At 34.7% G+C, this 20,625-nt stretch overlaps 1 protein-coding gene across 1 annotated transcript in view; it reads right to left on the bottom strand.

Moving 5' to 3' along the window:
- LOC143680793 (complement factor H-like) overlaps nt 1–20,625 on the bottom strand; it is a 133,395-nt gene that overhangs the window by 33,601 nt on the left and 79,169 nt on the right. The window contains exons 9-14 of the mRNA XM_077157294.1: nt 20,064–20,240; nt 10,065–10,247; nt 9,003–9,179; nt 3,769–3,945; nt 2,265–2,444; nt 1,979–2,158 (exon numbers count right to left, since the gene is read on the bottom strand). Coding sequence (XP_077013409.1) covers nt 1,979–2,158; nt 2,265–2,444; nt 3,769–3,945; nt 9,003–9,179; nt 10,065–10,247; nt 20,064–20,240 — 1,074 coding nt within the window. The remainder of the gene's footprint in view (nt 1–1,978; nt 2,159–2,264; nt 2,445–3,768; nt 3,946–9,002; nt 9,180–10,064; nt 10,248–20,063; nt 20,241–20,625) is intronic.

Below are 20,625 nucleotides of genomic sequence, written 5' to 3'. Positions count from 1 at the left end.
ATTGTTATACAGATATAGATACATATTTCAAATGTTCACTAAATATGGGGTCTGTTTGAATTTGATAAAATAGCAATGTAGATTTTGATGTAATTTTTTGTTACTGATTGGAAAAGAAGAGGTTCAAACAGAATAAAGAAAAGTGAAATGTTTGGCCAAACAAAAGTAACGATTTTGTAAAGCAACCTTGAAAAAATAAAGGACCCTTTCCAAACACACTCAAGACTTCAGAATTAGCCCTGTTTTTAAGAAGGAATGACCTACAACATCATTCAGAGTTGTCGAGGGAGGCAAACCAAAGGATTCTCTTTATAACTGGAATAAGATGGCTATATCATTGTTAACATCGTCGTTGTCATGTGGTTGATTGGTTTCCTGCACGGATTCCTTTGTTTTTAGGCAAAAAATAGATATGAAGAAGAGAAAAGAAGCCATAACAGAAGCATGCAAAAATAAACTTTGAAAGGGGAAAATTGGTGGAGTATGTCTATAATAGCCTAGGATGGTTTACAACAAACTGAATATAGGTAGAGGATGAATTTTATGAAGGGAATTTCTGAGCTCAGAAGACGGTACTAATTGAAACAAAAGTTTTGCTGTGGGTAAGAGTGAAAATTTGAGGGGTTTTAGTGGATATAATTTGGGGTTTTCCTCCCATGCTGAATGAGATGAAATTATTTGTGGAGGTAGAAGACGACAAAGGTGAGCTTGTGTCTTGAAGTGGCAGTAACACCGGCAGGGATATACTTTGCAAAAATGTGAGGATCGATAAGCAACATGTTTTGATTCACCTAAGAAATTCTTACTCGTCTTGGTGTTGAGAATAAAGAAGTAAACAAAACAGCTACTAATCTCTTTTCTTCAAGCTTGAGTTTACCCCCTAATTTTTCCTAGGGTAATTAATATCTAAGGATCTGATGAATGAATAAGACTAGAAATCAAAAGCTGTCTTTGAATGGAGGGCCAGGAAAAATTTGGGAAAGAACTCATTCCGAGGAAAAATGAATTGGGTCCCCAATGTTGGGGACAATTAAGGTAGCATGTATAAAATCCACCCTCAGTGATGCCGGAAACATGCAACATGGCCGCCAGGGCTGAAACAAAGAACAGCCTAAACTATAATCAGCCTTCTTCACGGAAGTAATAGTAGTTCGTGCCTAAAGTTCGCGCCAAAAGTACTAACCGTACATCTGCCCTCTGCCCTAGCAACAGCAGCCACCAATCCCAGATCACCACCGTCCCTACTAGCCACCCCCTCTCCTTCTAGAGTATATATACCCAGCCTCCTCAATAAAATTTTGCAGCTTGATCAGAATATCTGTCTTGCTGCCGTTCTTCGCGTCTCTTTGTCCCATGCCATTCTTCCCTCACAGGAGTTCGAGCTTCGGTTGATCATCCCACAGGCCGGGACAAGCAGTGAATGACTATGGTGCTACCGTTAGCTCCTACTCATGTTTGAAATCATCAAAAAGTTGGTGACCAAAGGGATAGGATGATTCACAGATAAAGTGAAGTCCATAAATCACAATTTTACTTGCCCAACTCCCACTGTCTCACGAAGCTGTTATACTACTGACTAAGAGGACCTGAGACCCACTCACTCTTCAGCACAGTAGATTCTTTCTGCTGCATTTGAAACAGACACAGACAAAGAAACTGTTTTATTTAGAAGCTTTGAGGGAAAGAGACTAATGTCCTATTGTGGAGTTATACAGTCTATAAATAAGATACAGGTTCAAATTATAGAAACAAACTACATTAATATCAGGACAGAACAGAACATAAAATTCTATTGCGAGTTTATATTTCCCGCCTTTAGACACATATTGAAAAATAAACAACAAATTTTAGATTTATTGAAATATAAGACCAGACATTTTCAGTAACATCTCTAAATTCAAAAAATATCATTGCAAATGATTTTTATAATAAATATATTAAACATGATTAAATGTCAGTTGGAGAACTGTATTCTCACCAATGCACTGAGGGAGTGTGGTCCACATTCCACGAATACAGGTAATTGATCTGTGTCCAACCATTGTAAATGCTTCTCTGCAGTTGAAGTTCACTGAATCTCCATGGTGATAGGGAGGGTCAGAGGACAGCACATCACCATGCTCAAGTTCAGGAATATCTCCACATGTTCTCTCCTCCTCTATGCAAATTTCACAAAAACATATTTATTTTTAAAACATATTGTATGCCTTTACAAGAACCCAAACAAAAAGTTCATTGCAATGTTAGTATTTTATATGCATTACCAATACATATAGGCAAAGCTGTCCATTCTCCATTAATGCATTGAATTTTCTTAGGCCCTTTGATTAGAAATCTGGGATTGCAATCGTATTCCACCACCTCACCGTGTTCATAGTCTTGTTTCCTTTCTTTAATTTCCCCGTTGCTAAGCTGAGGAGGTGGACCACAAGAGTCTACTTGCCCTAGAGCAGAAATATTGTGTCAATAAGATGAAATGCCTATTTTATAATATAAAGTGGGCAAAATAAAGTTTATTCTTTAATTTATTTATTACTTAATCTTTAAGTTATAACAGTATTCTTACACAATGAAAAAGAAAATGGCATTTCCACTGATTACAATTTTCCAGTTTCTTTACTTAGATTGAACTATCATATTAGATGCATATTTGAGGTTTTAAATGTTTAATATGTCTATTTTGCCAAAGTATACAGATTAGCAAATATGTTGTATAAATTAAATTTATACTTATAATCCATGAAAACATTTCATCACAACTTGTTGAAAAAAGTACCATCACTTGAAGCAATCACTGATTAACCTTTAACTTTGATTAATCATACATAAATTGAATTGACTATAAGCTGTTTGAATGTTGTTTAGACATCTCATTGAAATTGAAGGTAAGGCCCATAAAAATCCAATGTCAATGGTGGCTATGATAGTTTTATGTATTAACTTGGCTAGGTTATGATGTCAAATTGTTTGGCCTAGATGTTGCTGAGGATATATTTTGAAGATGGGATTAGTATCTATAAAAAGTTGACTTGAAATAATGGATATTTCCAGTTGATAATGTTGGTGGAGCCCATCCAATCAGTTGGAGACCTTATATGTAAAAACCTGGGTTCCATGTGAAAGAAGGAATTCTGCCTCAAGACTGTACACTCAATTCCTTCTTTAGTTTCTAGCCTGAGTAATTTGGAATCAAGACTTCATCAGAGAGGTCATCACTAAAAGCTAGGGAACACTGAAGAGAGAGAAAGAGAGTAGAAAGGAAGGGCGTGTATGCACAGAACATATTTCTTTGAATGACTAAGTTAATAACTCACAGGAAATCATACTGAATATTATCTGTGCAGCATTAAAACAAAAACGACTTCAACCTCACATTCACCAGGATTTCCAGCCTCTAGCCTGTCTTACAGAGAGTAGCACTTTCAATCATGTGTGCCAATTCCTTTTAATATATCTCTTTATCATTTGGTTCTAGATCTTTTGAGAACAGTGACAGATAAAATGGCATCATGTGCAAAAGAAAAGAAAAAAAAAAGAAGTCCCTCCAATCATTGCTTCCAATACGTATTTTAAGAAACAATTGGTGATTAATTTCTTAAGGGAAACTGAGGTACCTACCACTCAACCCATGTCCTTGCCAGGTATAACATCTCTGGCTTAATACGTTAGATTTTAGATGTACCACAATTGTGCAGAAAATGAAGGGAAAAATAGAAATTGATAACAAAGTACTAATCCTCATTTCAGGAATCGTAAACAAATATTCACCTTTACATGTTGGTGCATTTGGGGACCATCCGAAATGGTAGCACTGAATTGAATCTGGTCCAACAATTGTAAGTCCTATTCTGCAGGACAATTTCAACACATCTCCAACTTTATAACTATGTTTCCTGGGAGAAGCACTTAAGTTTTGTTCTAAATCTGGAACACCACATGCTCTTTCTATTAAAAAAAAAAAGTAAAATAATTTATCCAGAATAATTGTTCATTGACAGATTTTATACATGACTTGTAAAAAGAGGTGCTGTGAGCTGTGTACGCGTAAAGCCATAAAATAAATCTTCCTGCTTGGAAAAATTTACTATTACATTTTGTACACCCTTAGGAAAATACAGATTCCTGAATTTATATCTGTAAATTCAGCTTGCTTCTTTTGGTTTTTATCATTAACATTGAATAATTTAGTTTTAAATCCTCCTTTCTCAGCGCTTAATGTGTATGTGTGTGCATGTGTGTGTGTATGTGTGCATACGTCTGCATGCCCGCGCTGGGAATTGTATCTGGTCTCCCCACATAGGTGAGAATTCTGCAACTGAAACACCCATGCACCCTCACTGTTTAATTCTTAAAATAAATAATTGGAATATAAAATACTTGTAATATAAAAATTAGCATCATGTTAAGAACAAACTATTGAAAAGTCAAGTATTGCCATGTAATAATAACACTGAATATAAAGTAACTATTTTAAGAGTAATGTGAGAAAAAGGTAACTAAACAAATTTACTTTCATTTTTTTTATGTTGAGGTTAGCCGTCTGCTGAGAAAAATCTCCTTTGAATGTAAATCATTGGAATTCCTCCCCTAAAATTCTGTTCCAATCAACCACACAGCAATTAGTTATTTGCATGCATGTTTGTTTATATATTTTTACTTCAATTTATACAAATTATTTTTCTCATCTTGTTGTAGCAAATGCTTAACAAGTAAAAAAAGACCTGACTGTCAGGTATTTCCCAACTACTATATTTATATAGAAATAATAACTTAGGAAAGGTGATTAAAGGAAGAGATTGAATGGACAGACATATAATTGAAGATATTTTTTTGTCCAATCATAATTAATAAAATGAGTAATAAAATCATTAATTCTAGTATTGACTCTGCAAATGTTTTCATGAATTTCTTTTCATTTATATTGATACGATTGTTGAGGATACTGTTTAGTTTTAAGTAGTTTATGACAATTTTTGAAACCTTTCACATAAGTATAGAACTCACAGTACATTTGAAATTAACTCAAAACTAAACTCATCTGTGTCCAGTTTTCTGCAGATTAATGAGAGAAGAATATTTTAAAAGCACAACATGTTGTCGTTTGATCATTCAATCCTTGGTGAATTAAAATGCATTGCTAATGTCTAACAATATGTGTTGATTCATATTGTCAGCTATGTTGATAAAATTTGCAAAAAAAAACCATTAACCCACATCGGTTTCCTTTATTTATTTACTTATTTATTTATTACTTATTATTTGTGATTTTATCGAGAAATGTTCACACACATTCAAACCATCCAAAGTATACCATCAATAGCACATTGTATCATCAAATAGTTGTGCCCACATACCATTGATCAAATTAAAACCATATTCATTACTACAGAAAAGAAATAAGAATAAAACTAAATCCTCTCATACTTTTTATCCTGCCCCATTTGTTGATCCAGAATATTGGTGTGGTACATTTGTTACTATTTTTTAATGAAATTTCATTAAGATATATTCACACATCAAACAGTCCATTCAAATTACACAATCAAGGTTTCACAGTATTGTCATAAATTGTACATTATCACCACGACCATTTTTAGAACATGTGTATTACTCCAGAAAAAAAAATAATAAAAAGAAAATAAAACCTGCATATCCCTTTCCCCATTCTCTTATTGACCACTAGTATTGGACTCTACCTAAGTTTAAGACTTATGGGGTAGATTAACTAAGACAGTGTAGAATTATCAGATTTATATCTGTAGATGAAGATGTAGACAGGAGAAAGAACAAAATATCCAAAAGTAGATCCACATAAACACAAGCAACTGACTTTTTTGTTTTTGCTTTTTCTATATGGTTTGACACTCGTTATCAAAGACCAGTGCTACCAGATTACAGTTGAACAACTTCAGGTATTTCCTTCTGGCTATTCTAAAACACTAGATACTAAAAAGAAATAGATATATTATGTGGCAGTAGTCACAGTCACTTGTTACATTCTACTTTCTCAGTTACATCTCCACCCTCTCATTTGACCTTCCTCTCAATCTTCAGGTAAAAATAAACTTACTAAGAAAAACTTTCATATGGACTTAGATGGAGCCAAGAGCACTCCCTAAGGCTTTCAGGAACACTGCCGGTTGGAGTTTGGCATACGGTGGTGGTTTGCAATATCTGGCTGAAGCCTGCATAAGAGTAACCTTCAGAATGACCTCTCAACTCTATTTGAAATCTCTTAGCCATTGCCACTTTATTTTGGTTCATCTCTTTTTCCCCTTCTGTCAAGAAGGCATTCTCCATCCCATGGTGTCAGGGCCAGGCTCATGCCTGATACTCATGTCCCTCACTGCCAGGAAGGCCTGTATCCCTGAGAGTCATGTCCCATGTAGGGGATGGGCATTGAGTTTATTTGCAGAGTTAGCTTAAAGAGTGAGCACATCTGAGCAACAAAAGAGGCTTTCTGGGATGGCTCTCAGGCACAATTACAAACAGGCTTAGTTTCCTCATTGCAGAAATAAGTTTCATAAGAACAAGCCCCAATCAAGGGCTTATCTTATTGAATTGGGAAACTGTTTAGTATTATCCACATCAGTTCCTAATAGTCTCTGTCAGTTCAATTTTCTCTCCATATTTTCCTTTCATGTTTGAAGAATTGGTATGGCCATGGGAATTATGTATTTGGGATTTTGCATTCTTTTTTAAAGAATGCCACTCAAAATTGCATACACTTTTGGCTTCATAAAATCTGGAGCTGCCTCAGGTATATGAAAAGAATTGTATGATCATTCTAAAATCTTCTCATTCAGAATAAAATCCAATTTTTTTACAATACAGCCTTGATGTGAATTCTGCCAGCTGAGCCACCGTGGCCAGCCCTCCAGTTATTTTTAATTTTTAATTTTTTTAGATAGGCCATGTTCCTTGCTGTCCTAGCCGATAAACGTATCCTTTCCTGTCACCTGGAGGGCTTCTCTAATTTTCTTTGGATGGATGCCATCCCAGACAAAATAGAGCCCTCAGCCTGCTCCTATTTTCAATCTGAATCCTTCACTACTTTTTTCTCTTTGAACACAATGTTATATAAAATACATAAAAATTATATTTAGTTTTTGGGTCAATATTTGGTTTACATGTTTTCATTCTCTTACATTGGAATGAAAAAATCTGGAAAGGCAAGCCCATGTTTGTGTTTTTCACTATAACTGGAACATAAAAGACATTAGTTAGACGGTCTGAAAGAAGCAAATTTAACTCAGCCTTCAGGATTCTAAGCAAGTCCACTTTGGTTTATAATGAACTAAGATTTCCTTTTTTCTGAAGTCTTTAGTGTCCTTTCCTCTGCAGTCTTTATTTCAAAATTTTCACCCAGTGTTTCTTCTGACTCTACCCCCATGCACCACTCAGTTTCAGATGACCTGGTCTCATACTTTGCATGGAAATAGAAACCATCAGCTTCTGCTTCTTTACACTTGAAATTTTTGCACTACTTCCCCCCCTTGCTCCTGCTAAAAAGTTGGAAGAAGCCCTGTGGACACCAAAGTCCAGCCCAATCACAGGAGCTTTGGTTCCCCTTCTTTCCATTCTCATGAGGACATATCTATTCATACATTCAATCTTTTGCTGTTTCCTCTCTCCTATAGCCTTCTCATCCATATTTTCATGTTTCCCATCTTTAAAAAAAGAAACCATCTTTTCAGGACATAATTTTCTTCTAGCAATATTCTTAACTTTTTCTTTCCTGGCACAAAGTTCTTGAAAGGGTTATGTCCCCATGCTTGTTTCATTGTCTTTATGTTGCCACATCCACCGCATTCTACAGTCCTCTACTGAACACACGAATGGAATTAGATGTGTTGATCACTGCAACTATTACACCGATGTAATTAGGATTCAACTTTCTTTAGTCTCACACTGTGACAAGCACTTCACATGGATTACTTACCCTAATAACCATGACAATCATTGGAAACATTACAACAGCTTTAAGTATTAAAGTATTTCAGAGATAAGAGATTCAAGAAAGCTTCAAATAAGGTAGGTATCTTTCCCAAAGATACGTGGTTAGCAAATACCAGAAAAGGAATTAGAATCTAGGCAGGCTGACTCCAAAGGCTGCACTATTCATCAGTCTGTTAAACTTCAACAGTTGCTTGATCTGGAATCACACTGTTTCTCACTATGTATAAATTCACTGCTTCATCTCTTCCCTACCACAAGCAAAGAATGCAGGCAGAGAAAAACTTTTAATATTGAAATTCTAATGCAATCATTTATTTATTTAAATGTATGGTATGGCTTTTTCTCAAGAACAAAACTAAATACCAATGGTAACATTCCTGAAATAACCTGGATGATAGCCTTGCTTTTACCTGCACACCCCCCAAATCGCTATACATAAAAACTTCAGATAGCTTAAATTGACTCTACTCACCCTGGTATTTCCTGAATATACTTTTAATTTCACAGCTTTGCACATACCATTCTCTGTGTGGAACACACTACATCCACTCAGCTTTACACAGATGGAAGCCTTCTTTTTTAACCCAGGAAAACAAACAGCTATTTGTTAATAACCAATTGTCCATGGAAATTAGCATTGTCTGAAAAAGAAGTGCTCCTGGCAGTAACAGGAGAAACTAATGAGGGGTAGGTGTAAAGCAGGAACTAGGAACCAAATAGCTGAGGAAATGTAACAAAGCATCATTTTGATGATGGATGACCAGTTTCAAACAATTGGAAAATTTGTCTTGGGATAACTTGAAAAGGATTTATATTTCAATCACTAATCTACAATATTTGTGCCCCACAAGAAACATTACTTTGATGTAATGCTTGGAAGATAGATTATCATCTTAAACAATCCTTTTTTAGTTCACATTAAATCAGAAGACACCTTAGTCATTGTTCCTTAAAATATCTCTAGATAGTACCAATTTGAAGAAAAGGGCATGTTATTAATTTTTTTAATTCTGAAAAATGAATACCTGAAATAAAATACTTACCTAGACATGTGGGTGTACTGGACCAACCATCCTCTCTACACACTATGGAACCCGTGATGGTTCTGTCTGTTGTTTCAAATCCGTCATTGCATTCATAGTGTAACTTGTCATATAGCTTAAACCATGCGCTGTTATTTTTGGATACGGCATTCTCAAATACTGGCTTATCACAAGATTCTGTGTCATAATAAAATTAAGGTTTTCATTTATCATGTTTTTGAATGGATAATTGTGTAAATCCTTCCAAGGAATAAAGAGCTTTGCAAATTAGTATGCACTTCTAAATTAATTACTATTTTAAAATTATCTCAGAAGACAAGTGATAGGATGTCCTGAAATATACCAAAAATAAAAATTATTTCTCTAGTCATCATTACTTTAAGTAATTAAAACCCTTGAAAAATTTATGCTAACAACATTTTTGTCAATGCTATTTACTTCAGGGAGCTTGCCACATGCTGGTAGCAAAATAGGCCATTAATGGTGTGTATTACATTTTCAGAACACCAGATTGACCTTTTGTTAACTTTGAAGGAATATAACGGTAAGCAGATATGAAATATATACAAAGGTAAATGGATTAATTTGATAAAAAGATCAATGTATTTATCAACATTTTCTCCTCCATAATAAGAAAGCCTTATAGTAGATAATTGATCACAATTTAGTATAAAATGAGTTCACATGGGGATGGCTTTTATCATTTTTTTCTTCATACAGCTCATAGAAAGCATGAAAACTGAAAGAAAAGGAAAACAAAATTAAAGAATCAAAATGAATTTATACTCACACTTCAGAAGAATTACTGAGTGGCTTTGGAATAATAAAGTTAGTCAATGAAATAAACTTAAATTGTTTTTAGAAAATCTTTATAAATATTTAGGTAATCGATAGAGAAATATTTCTAGATATATATATATATATTAACACCCACACACACAATTTCTCAAAGTGTTTTATTTCTCTTTTCAATGGAAACACATAAGCCCTCCCCCCAACAAAGAATTAAACATTTGCACGCTGTCATCAGAAAAATGATTAATAACAAAATAAAGTACTTACTAATGCACGCGGGTTGATCTGACCATCCTCTTTTTAAACAGGTAATTGATCCTGTAGTTTCACCCTCTGGTGTTACATAGCCTTGTTTACACTTATATTGAGCTTGTTTGTTCAACAAATATGCATGCTCATTTTCAGAAAGAAACCCATTCTCAATAGTGATATCTGATCTCAGACATGTTTCTAAAAGGGTGAAAGTACAAGCATATTTTCAATAGAAAGAATTTATAAACAGACAATGATATGACAACATAAATAAAAAGTAAGTTGAGTAACACAATTCCTTTAAAACACTCCAGAAATTCAAAGACATGGTAACACTTCTTAACTTGTTCAGTGAAGCCAACATCACTTTAGGAAGGGCAAATAAAAATATCACAAGAAAATTACAGACCAATATCAAATATGAATATAAATTCAAATATCATCAACAAAATACTAGAAAACTGAATCCAACGGCACGTTGAAAAGATTCTTCACCATGATCAAGTGGGATTTATCCTAGGAATGCAAGGAAACAATATAAGAAAATGAAAACACAACAAACGATACTAAGACAATAAAGGGGGAAAAAAGGCCCACATAATCATCTCAATTACACAGAAAAGGCATTGAACTAAATCCTATACCATTTTTTGATAAAAACTCAGGAAACTAGGAACATTTGCAAACTTCTTCAACACAACAAAGGACATGCAAGAAAAACTTGCAGGTAACATCATACTCAATGGTAAAAGAATAAAAGCTTTCCACATAAGAACAAAAAAAGTGGAGGAGACCTGCTTTCATCACTGCTATTCTATGTTTTGGTGGAAAATTAGACAAGAAAAGGAATGAAACCCAAATTCACAGATGTCACAATTCTATATAGATGAAATCGCAAATAATCTATATGAAAGCAACTAGATCTTATAAATTAATCCGGCAGAGTGGAGGGTATGGGATCAGCTTGAAAAATCCGGCAGTGTGTCTATATACCAACAATGAACAGCTCCAAAATGACAACTCCAAGAACCTGTCCCTATCTATAGAAGGCAAATGGACAACCTGCAACAAACTGGGCTAAAATACTACAGTTTGTGGCTTATAGTGGAATGCCAAATTGCTGGCATGAAAACCTGAAGAAGAGTTTATTTGGAAATTAGGGCAATCAAAATTTGGGGAATTTAGAAAGTCAAATGCATGTCTAAGTCAGGATGAATGTTAAAAAAAAATTCCTAAGTAGACCCTCGGCCTTCACGTCTGGCTCAGGAAAAACATGAAGTGAAAGCTAAGGAAAAAATAAGTAGCTGATTCTATGAGTTTCAAAACCCAAGGTAGAGGCACAGACTTTGATGGTTTGTATGATTTCTGAAGAAATTACATGTCATATCATGGGATGTTATTAGCCTCTCTTCAAAAATCCACCAGGAAAAAAAAAGTGCAATGGAATTATCAGACCCTGAAAGCAATGACAGGCCAAGTACCAATGGGATCTTGGGGAGCCCATTGTTGGCAAGTGGATTTTCTTAGCTTGATACCCAGAATTCCATGTAGATACCAAACGTCGTAGTCAGAAATATATATATATATATGTAATACTGCATCTTAAATATATATATATGTAATACTGCATCTTAATTTTCATATCCTGTAAACAAAACAAAAATCTCTAATACAACCTAGGGCTTAGAGCAGAAAATACTTCAGTTTTGATCCACTTGATTATAAATCATCTAATCAAGGAGAGTCCATTTTATTGCTGATACAGTATAACAATGGGCTAAGAAACATCATGTACAATAAACTAAACTTAGAGCTTACCACCAACAGAGTAGTTGACATTAATAAAATGCAATGAGCAAATGAAATGCCAACTTATTAAATTGGATAGGCTATGGCAGTAAAAGACTGAAAGAATGGCTTGTATAAGAGGATGAAAGTGGGTTAAAACATAACATATTTCATTGTAAACATGACGCACCATTGGATAAATTGTTGCATTATTATGGAGAAGATAGGAAAATGGCATGGGCTATAGCAAAGGAAATCAAATAAACTTTTTATTTTACTCTTCCTGTTACATAGATGTGAAAACTGGATTGCATTTTCCATTTCAGAGGAAAGATAAATTACTAACTTGACACCATATAATAATGGGTCTAATTACTCTATATTATTTACTAGTGGCCAATTTTAAAGGACTTTAAGGACATACATTTTTTCTCATGTGCTTAAACTTGGATTACTGGTTTCTACATCTTGCTCACATGGATGTGAGTCTTATAAATTTCCTTTATTCCCTCCTACTCTATATTACTGAAAATGGGCAAAAGGGGTATCAAAATGTTGCCATTTCTAGGGGTCAATCCTCCAGCTTAAACTGATGATTCTACCCGAGGTTTGCTGGGGGGTAGAAGATCTGGGTGAGTATGAAGGTGAAATGAAAAAAAGGGAACAGATTGCTCTGTTGACCAGAAAGAAGTCAATATTTGCATAAGGCAGAAAGGAAAAGCTAAGATTGCCTTGGTACCTTGTGTAAAATGGAAACCAAAAGCATACAATCTCTTAGTTGTATTTACAAATGCTCACTACGATGAAGATATTTCTCTACATAAATCTCCCTTTTGTTTGAAGCTGAAAGTCCAGATTGGATTTTGGGAGGTTTAAAGAGCATTCTGTCTGGAATTATCTATGTGACACATTTCAATAATGCTAATAACACCTTGTGAATAATATCTGGGAGGAGAATAATATTACTTTGGTTTTTTATTCCCAATTTTTCACGTTATTTATATGGGATAATCTCCTTTGGGAAGTTACTTGTTGGAACTATTAACTTAAATATGTACACAAAAAGCTTTCTTTAACAACAGAGACTCAGACCACTGCATAACTACAACCTAGGCAATTATCTGTTGGACACACAGGCATAAAATATCTGTAGCAGACCTGAATTGTCATATTGTTATGTAACACAATGCCTCTAGACCAATTGTTGGCAAATCACTGCCTGTAGACCAAAAAGCCTTGGTGACTCTTATTGCAAATAAACTTTTTTGAAACACAGACATACTCTTTCGTTTGCATAATGTCTACAGCTGCTCTCATGCTACAACTGAGTTGAGTATTAGCACCAGACATAGTGCAAGCCCCCAAGAAAAATATATTTACTATCTGGCCATTTATATAAAAATCTATTTAATACCTGGCCCTGCCCTAGACCATATTTTTATGGGTGAAGGACAATATTCAAAGTTAAGAATTGTTGTCAAACTAAATCCATTGTCAGTACTGGATGTCATTGTCAGTAGGCGTTGACATCTACTAGTAATAGCCTCAGTGTTTACCAAAGGCACTTCTGGGAGGAACTTTGGCATACTCAGACCAAAGTATATTTCAAAGTAACTATCACCTATCAGACATCACACTAGGGAAGCACAATTTTTATTATGAAATATATGCTCAAACTCTATTCACATAATAAGCAATCAATGATAATATCATGTTTTGTGAATTGTTGAATATTGTGCAAAACACTCCAAAAACACCTTGTGCAAAACTGACACAAGCCAGAAACTGAGGATAAGTCAAATGTGCCACTAATCAAGAGATTAAATACTAAGGAAAAGACCCATATTATTATAGGTGATATTAATTTATGAGCTGTGAAAAAGATAGTAAGCAGCCTGGAGAGCTAATGCAACTTCAGAATATATGCATAATTTTTTCTGTATGCCGGATGGCGGAGGTCACATTTCATTCTTTTTCCATGTGAGTATCCCATTACTGCGGCACCATTTGTTGATTTCTGTTTGTTTTTTGTTGTTTGTTTGCTTGGTTTCTTTTTGGGGGGAGGGGGAAGTATGTAAGCCAGGAATCGATAGACTATATTTTGAAAAAAGAGGCAACAGATAAGTCAACGGCATGATAGGGAAAACAATAGGAAAGAACACTCACGCGGACGCAGGAGCAGCAGAGAGGTATTACTTACCAGGAGGAAGCATAAATAATGCAGAAACAAAGGCCGAGGACCTCAGCATCAGAAGCACAGGAACGATCGCACAGGAGATGCGCATTTCCCCTAGACTGTGGGAATTCATAAATGGAAATCTAATCTGCCTAGGTGGAGTCTAACTTCCAAAGCTACATTTAAACAAAATTCATACTTACCCAATGGCAAAATTGCTTTTACTTAATTAGGATTTTACCAAAGGCGGCCACGTGGCAGTATGTAAAGGTGGTCCATTCAGAACCCGTACCGTTAGAGGCTTGCAGTGCAGTTTGTGGAAAGAAATTGAGCAGAGAAGGGCACAAAACAACCTTCAGGGAGATTAAAATTGCTTCTGACTAGACCGAGTTATGCACATGGGCCCATTTCGCAAGTCTTTGGCCTACAAACTAAACAAGTGTGAATTTTATTGTATATAATTACACCTAGATAAAGTTGAACTTCAAATTGCTTATTGAAAAATAAAATGATAAATATAATTGCACTAAAATATTTTAAGTGATTGGGTTGCTAAAAGAAAAATGCCAAAGCAATCTACCTGAATAGGAAATGTAAAGTGGAAAATACGAGAGAGTAGTTGCATCTCTTCACGTGAAATAACCAAAATTCCAAACAGAAAAAAAAAACAATTAAGATAAACAAGCAAAGCTAGTAATGATGTAAGTCAAATACCATCAATAAATGCTCATTCCAAATTTTAAGCAACATTACTTATTATATATTTTTAAAATTTCAAATCACATAAGATAAATGAATATACTTAAAGCTTAAATAAATAATCAGCATATCATTTATAAGAGATATAAATCATATCTAAAATCTTCTCATAAGAAAATTTATAATACAGACATTCAAATAGATCAAACAACTTCAAAATATATCACATTAAATAAAAGGAAGGCTGAGGTGTCATAAAGATATATATTTTCCATGATTTGATCTGGAGAACCAAAGTAATTCCAATCTAAACAGAATTTGTGAAGGAACTTGATGAAAAGGTCTAAAGAACATGAAATCAAGTCATGCCCCCGAGCTCTGACAAAAAGATGACCTGCGCAGCCAGGTCACATCCACCCCCAGCCCATGCAGGTATAATGCTGACTTGCTGCCATAGCTCTGCACATGAGCACAAAGGGTCCCATGCCCTAGACCAAAGCACAGCAGGGTTACGTGCCCCAGACTTGTACACCCTCACTGTTACATCCTCCCTGACCACAGGGCACCCACGTTCACAAGTACCAGCATAACATCCCCAGCCTGTGCCCATACCTGTGCTGCAATGCACCACTGCACTGTTGTGCCCCACCCAATACCCACATTCTGCTACACAGTCACTCCACAAACACAACGCTTTAGACTGTTGAAAGAAATCAACTCCCAAAGTAATTCAATCAAGATATTTACATGTTTGAAAACAACATAAGATCACTAAACATAGCACAATGCAGATAGATACAGCCCAGCCTAAGGACCATATTAAAACAACAAAGAAGACACAGACATTGGAACAACTAATCAAGATGTTCATATAACTCTACTTAATAAAATAAGTGGGATGCAGAGTGATTTGAACAGTGAATAAAAAAGTATTTGTAAAGTCCCCTTCAGGGAATGGTGAGAAAGGGGGAAAATTCAACTTCCCCAAGTTGAGTTCTTGATATTCTTACAAGCAGTGCAGACAATCAAAGCTATAGGCTGAGCCCCCAATCTTAGGGTTTGTTCATATGAAACTTAACCCCACAAAGGATAGGTCAAGCCTACTTAAAATTAGGCCTACAAGTCACCCCCAAGAGAACCTCTTTTGTTGCTCAGATGTGGCCTCTCTCTCCAGCCAACACAACAAGAAAACTCATCACCCTACCCCTGTCTATGTGGAACTCCCAGGGGTATGGACCTTCCTGGCAACGTGGGACAGAAATCCTAGAATGAGCTGAGATTCAGCATCAAGGGACTGAGAAAAACCCTAAAATGAGCTGAGACTCAGCATCAGGGTACTGAGAAAACCTTCTCGACCAATAGAGGGAAGAGAAAAATGAGACAAAATAAAGTATCAATGGCTGAGAGACTGCAAACAGAGTTGAAAGGTTATCCTGGAGGTTATTCTTATGGATTAAATAGATATCACCTTGTTGGTCAGGACATAGTGGAAAGGCTGGAGGGAACTGCCTGAAAATGTGGATCTGTGTTCCAGTAGCCATGTTCCTTGATGATGACTGTATAATGATATAGTTTTCACAATGTGACTGTGTGATTGTGAAAACCTTGTGTCTGATGCTCGTTTTATCTACCTTATCAACAGATGAGTAAAACATATGGAATAAAGATAAATAATAGGGGGGAACAATGTTAAAACAAATTTAGCTTGAAATGCTGGTGCTTGGTGAGGGGGAGGAGTGGGGGTATGGTATCTATGAATTTTTTACTGTTTTCTTTTTATTTCTTTTTCTGAATAGATCCAAATGTTCCAAGAAATGATCATGATGATGAATATGCAACTATGTGATGATATTACTGTGAATTACTGTGAATATTACTGTGAATTACTGATTATATATGTAGCACGGAATGATCAAAAGTTACGAATGTTTGTGTTTGGTGTTTTTTGATATTTAAAAAAAAAATTAAAAATTAATAAAAAATGTAAAAAAAACAAAATGGGATGGCTAATGGCATAAAGAAGATCAAGACACCATAAGAACATATAGAAGGATTTGAAAGAATAAAAAGAAAAATAGCAGATATCACAGACTCTTGTTGACCAATTAAAAAAATGCTAGAAGCACACAACACCAGATTTGAAGAGACAGAAGAAAGCATAAATTAACTAGAGGACAGGATAACTGATTTTGAGTACTCAAAACAGCAAATGGCCAAAAAAGATGGAAAAAATGGAATTGGAGCTCAGTGAAATGATGAACAAAACAAAGCACACAAATATAAGAATTATTGGTGTTCCAGAAAGAGAAAAGAGGAGTAAAAGACCAGGAAGAGTAATTGAAGATATAATCAGGGAAAACTTCCCAACCCTTATAAAGGACATAAATATACAATCAAAGAAGCCCAATAAACTCCATACAGAATAAATCCAAATGGACCTTCCCCAAGACACATATTAATCACTCTGTCAAATGTTGATGAGAAGTAGAAAATTCTGAAAGTGGCAAGAGAAAAACAACCTACTACATACAAGGGAAACCACATAAGACTGAATTCAGAGTACTCAACTGGCACCATGGATGCGAGAAGGCAGTGGTATGATATATTTAAAATCCTGAAAAAGAAAGATTTCCAGCCAAGAATTCTCAACCCAGCCAAGCTGTCCTTCAAAATTGAGGGAGAGATTAAAATTTTCACATATGAACAAATCCTGAGAGATTTTGTCAACAAGAGACTGGCCCTACAAGGAATGCTAACGTGAGTTCTGCCAGTTGAAAAGACAGGAGAGGGGTTCTGGAGGAAGGCACAGAATTGAAGAGTACCAGTAAGGGTAACTTAAAGGATAAAAACAGAAAGAGGGAAAAGAAAATATAGATCTGACAAATAAAGCCAAAAAATAGGATGGTGGATTCAAGAAATGCCTTTTCAGTAATAACTTTGAATGTTCACGGACTACACTTACCAATTAAAAGATACAGATTGGCAGAATAGATTAAGAAATAAAATCCACATATATGCTGCTTACAAGAGACTCGTTTTAGAAAAAGGATACAAATAGATTGAAAGTGAAAGGATGCAAAAAGATTTCCCACAAAAGTTGTTACCAAAAGAAACCAGGATTAGCTATACTCATATTGGACAAAACAGACATTAAATGCAAACGTATCATAAGAGACAAAGAAGGACACCATATATTAATAAAAGGGATGATTCATCAAGAAGAGAAAACAATGATAAATGATCATGCTCCCAATCAAGGAGCTTCAAAGTATATGAGACAGACATTAGCAAAACTGAAGGGAGCAATAGATGTTTCAGCAATAATAGTAGGAGACTTCAATACACCACTCTCCTCTATAGATAGAACAACCAGACAGAGGATCAACAAAGAAGTAGAGAAGTTATACAACTTGATAAATTAATTAGACCTAACAGACATATATAGGTCATTGCATCCCAAAACACAAGGGTATACATTCTTCTCTAGAGCTCATGCAACATTCTCTAATATAGATCATATGCTGGGGGCACAAAACAAGTCTTTATAAATTTACAGACATTGAAATTATTCAAAGCACCTTCTCTGATCACATGGGAACGAAGCTGGATCTCAATAACCATCAAAGAACAAGAACATTCACTAATACATGGAGATTAAATAGCACACTTTTAAATAAACAGTGGGTCAGAGAAGAAATTGCTAAAGAAATCATTAGCTATCTGGAGATGAATAAAAAGGAGAATACAATTTATCAAAACTTGTGGGAGGCAGAAAAGGCTGTGCTAAGAGGAAAGGTTATTGCCCTAAAAGCCTATATTATAAAACTAGAAACAGCAAAAATGGAGCACTTAGCTGTTCACCTGGAGGAACTTGAGAAAGAATAGCAACAGATGCAAACAGAAGAAGAGAAATGACAAAGATTAAAGTAGAGTTAAATGAATGGGAGAATAAAAGAACAAAAGAAAGAATCAATAAAGCCAAAAGCTGGTTCATTGGAAACATCAATAAAATTGATGGGTCACTAGCAAGACTGACAAAGAAAAATAGAAAGGATGCAAATAAAGTACCTGAGATCAAAGCCCAAGAATAAATCAAAGAATGATAAAGAAAAAAATAGGCTGAAATGTCTTCACTAGATGTCCAGACTTATTACAAATCTAAAGTAGTTAAAACAGGGTAGTTCTGGAGCAATGATTTAAAAAAAATTATTATGGCACAAAATAGAGAGCTCAAATTAATACTCATGATATATGTTTGTGATATATGAGACAGGTGCAATTACAGAGCCCTGGGGAAATGTTGAATTTCCAAATTTTCTAAAAAAATGGAAATTTGATAGTTACCATGCATATAAATAAACTCAAACCGGATTAACTATTTAACAGGGGAGGAGAAATATTAAAAGTTTTTAGAATAAAATATTGCATTCTCTATGTTCTTGGAGAAGACACAAGCAATATTAATCATGAAAACAGGTTAATAACTGCAGGAAATAATAAACTGTTCACTAAGGATATCTTAAAGAAAGAAAAACACAGGCCTTAGAAAAGAAGAAATATTTTCAATAAGTATAATTGAAATTCATATTCAGAAAATAGAAAGAATCCCTAGAATATAAAAATACACATAAAAGACAAATGAAGAAACCATTAATATTCATGGCCTAGATTTTAAAAAGTGATTACCAATAAGCGCGAGTATATGCTTTGCCTAATTTATAAAAAGAGCTCAATTTACAACTTCAATGCTGTAGCATTTTATAAGTACTCAAAGTGGAAACACTAAAATGCATCTCTAATCATTAACAAAGATGTAAAGCAGCATCACTAATCATTAACAGGGATGTAAAGCGAGTGTATATTGGTCCACCTACAGTGGAAAACAGCTGGAAATCATCTTGGAGAGTAGAACATACACAATGTCCCAGAAAATCAATTCTGGGTTACAGACCTCTGAGATACACTGAGAATCAATATCTTGTAAAAATGCATGTTGAGTAGCTACCTAAGCATATGAATGACATTTTTAGTTAGCACTGCATTTATTTTCTGGTTATAATTTGTAATAGAGTCAACTGATTTAGTGATATCAATGCAAATATTTCACGACTCAACCAACAAATATTGTGTTCAAATTGTTTTTCTGTATTCTTGAAAAATATCTATAGATAGGAACATGTATTTTCTTATATTTTATCAAGAAATTTTTGTATATACATGTACACATGGAAAAAAAACACATAGGTTCTATTGGCAGGGTAAGAAGAAGTTAATATATACATTTGTTGCAGTTAACATTTGTGAGTCATATAACAACATAAGTATCTTGACATCTCAGAGCAGAAACTTACTGACACGGATGCACCTGGGAGGAGGGGACCAGTCCTGCTCTGTGCACGTAATTTTGGTGCGTTCATTTGGAAGACTGTAGCCAGGATTGCACTCAACGTCTACAGTTTCATGCTCTAAATATGTGTATTTTGTGCTTAACATATGTCCATTTTCCACATAATGAAAATAGCATCGTCCTGAAAGCCATAAAAAGATAAATGAAAAATAACACGATTTTACTCAAAATAATAAATTATATATATATAAAAAACAATAAATTATAATAAAATTGGAAATTTTAGGATGTTATACATGCTAACATATATATATAGTATAATAATTTTTTTTAAAACACAGACCTTTACAATACAAGCACTAAATCCAAAATATAAACTATGGACTGTAGTTAATAGTACAATTACAATAATATTCTTTCATCGGTTGTAAAGGAGATACCACACTAAAGCAAATTGTTAATCACAGTGAAAATTGCGTGTTGGGGGTACTTTTGGGAACTTTGTAAATTCAGCATGGTCTTTCTGTAAATCTACAACTTCTTTAATAAAAAATATTAAGATGATT

The sequence above is a fragment of the Tamandua tetradactyla genome, chromosome 4, assembly GCF_023851605.1.
Source record: "Tamandua tetradactyla isolate mTamTet1 chromosome 4, mTamTet1.pri, whole genome shotgun sequence".
NCBI classification, from domain to species: Eukaryota; Metazoa; Chordata; class Mammalia; order Pilosa; family Myrmecophagidae; genus Tamandua; species Tamandua tetradactyla.
This window is presented reverse-complemented; position numbering and strand designations above follow the sequence as displayed.